The 2,500-nt window shown below is 40.6% G+C and overlaps 1 protein-coding gene across 3 annotated transcripts in view; it reads right to left on the bottom strand.

Moving 5' to 3' along the window:
- Positions 1–2,500, bottom strand: part of LOC138059087 (uncharacterized) — a 56,393-nt gene that overhangs the window by 195 nt on the left and 53,698 nt on the right. For all 3 annotated transcript variants that reach the window (XM_068904601.1, XM_068904600.1, XM_068904598.1), the window contains one exon: positions 1–439. This exon is cut by the window's left edge and continues 195 nt beyond it. In XM_068904601.1, the coding sequence (XP_068760702.1) occupies positions 1–439 (439 nt within the window). The remainder of the gene's footprint in view (positions 440–2,500) is intronic.

Raw genomic sequence — 2,500 nt, 5'->3', positions numbered from 1 at the left:
GACTTATCAATACATTCATCGTTCGGAGCATCCAAAAATTTTAGCAGTTTCTTTTCCCAAAAGGGTCTCTCGAGCGGATTGCAGTAATCAATAAAACTCCTTTTCTGTAGTTTTCGAGGAAGCTTTTCCCTATCAACATTGTCAATTCGTATCATTATCAAACTGTCATCCCTGGCGTTCAAAAGGCGATATTTTGCAACATTCAATTCGTAGCTGCAGTAATTGCTATCGAAGAAATTGTTCGATAACACGGCTATGATTTTGAAACTTTTGTACACACATTCTGCCATGCTGTCGTAAAATACTTTTCCAGGTTCGAAGTCTCTGTAGTGTATGCAACATTTGAGTTCGTTTCTTTCTTCCAATAAGGGAAGAAGTCTTTGACTTATCCACAGTTGGTCCATTTGGCTGTAAATAATAAAGGCGTCGTACTCAAACCCTAGACAAAACAAAAACAAAAGAAACATATACATGAATTGATCATCGTAGGCACCGCTCATATCTACCTAATTAGATGCGCGCCCAATTTTGACATCCCAAACGAAGTTAAGTGTCCTTTCAAGTCTAAGCTTTTGATACATATTTCCAACAATAAGGTTTGGGTAAAGGTTAGCGTTATATTAGGGTCAGAGTAACTGCAGCTGTTTAAATATCCTTACTTGAGGGGCAGCATTTTGGGCACACTTTGTGCCGTTAATTGTCTTTATTAAATTCTCAACCTTGATTAATGCATTTCTCGTGCTCTGATTGGTTCACTCAATCTCGGTAATCAGCTCATATACCTTAGTTTGACCTTATATGGCAATTGATTTCGCTAAGCGTCGCTAAGCTTTTTTTTTTTCGCCTGACAACGAAATTTCGCTCTGAATAAAGCAAAATTTTAAAAAACCTTTTTTGTTGAAAGTTTGGATCGATTCCGAAGTTTGGAAGTACGCGGAAAGGCAAGAAATGTTTTTGTGACAAGGCTGCGTCTGTCTGACCACAAGGTATTGCACAACATCGCGGCTTCATCACATTTTTTCGATTGCGCTCGTATTTTGGAGTTAAAGGAATTTAATAAAAAAATTATTGCATTCGCGCTTGTTGGATGTGATTCTGGTTATAGCCCACTCGGCGCCTCGTTGGCTATTTACCATCTCATATCCAACGCGCGCTCGTGGAATAATTGTTAAGTATTGCGAGACGCGAGTGATGTTGAAATTGGAGCTGAGAGCTAGGGGACATTCCGTGACGCCGAAACAAGGAAATTTAGCAATTTATCGCTAGTTTTTAACTGGTATTCTGCAAAAAAAAACCCACATCCAAAATCGTGGATCTGCCCCTGTGGGAGAGTTCTTTTATCTCTAAGCAGCAAAACAGACTATGCCGCACGCAAATTAGGTCGGGTCATACCAATGACCGAAATTCGTTGCAACTACCGTTTTTTCATGTGCATATATACATTTAAAATAACATAGTTATAGTGCTTGTATTCAAGGTCATACACGCACGTATTAAAACGCCGCGTTAACAAGAAAGAAATAGAGACTAGTCAAAGAGAAAACGACAAAGCACAGGATCTTGTCTTTAGTTTTAGTGCTTGTCTTTCATTGAAAACTGAAATTACAGTGGAAAAAGAAGGCTGGAAAATGGGAACAATAAGCTATGTTTTCAAACCTTCCTCGTAAGTTTTACATTAGCGTCTGAGATATTTAATATAGTCACGAGGAATGCAATGTAATCGGATGTTTTAGGGGTAAGATTACGGACCCAAGGCCTTTTCCGTGGTAAGAGAGAAATCGTTTTGGAGCTGGACTTATCTATTGTCACTTTTTCTAAGCCCTGGTCAGAAAGTGTTGGTTATAGCTCAGTCCTGGCAAACTAAACCAGCTTTTTTCATATAAATGAAGTGAGTCTTACCAAAGAAAGCATTAGCATTACCAAAGAGGACATTAGCTGAGATCTCGGCATAGCTATAGCGGGTTAGTACAAAATATACGCTTGTAAACAGGGGTGGTCCGCCTCGTATAAAAAGCCATCAAGCTCATCGTAGCAACAGGTGATTTAAACGCCGCGATTACGTCAAACAGAGCGTACCCGTGACCCTAAACATTTAACGTATATTTTGGCTTTTCGTCGAGACCTGTTCGGCTCAAGGCGCTCTTTCAGCATTCAATTTCGTAAGGCTTACTCAGTACGAGGCATAGGGTGACTACAGAAACTGGTTTGCAAACAAGTTTCGCATTGCAAAGTAGTTTTTGGCGTCATGCCAGGAGGAGAGTAACTTGTCAGGTGATTACCTCATGGTTCACAAGCAGAATGGAGTATTCCATTCCATAGACACATTCCCCTCCCCTCCCCTCCCCTCCCCTTCCCCTCCCTATTGAAGTTGTCTCTAAGTGTTTACCGCCTAAGGATATTGAAGATGAAGGTACCGACTCATTACCCCCTCAGAAAAGTGGGAAGATCAAAGAAAACGACTGGGTTATCCCCTCAAAAATTACCCCTACATCCACCTCCC

The sequence above is a fragment of the Montipora capricornis genome, chromosome 8, assembly GCF_036669925.1.
Source record: "Montipora capricornis isolate CH-2021 chromosome 8, ASM3666992v2, whole genome shotgun sequence".
NCBI lineage: Eukaryota > Metazoa > Cnidaria > Anthozoa > Scleractinia > Acroporidae > Montipora > Montipora capricornis.
Note: the sequence above shows the minus strand (reverse complement) of the source record. Positions and strands in the feature narration are given on the sequence as shown.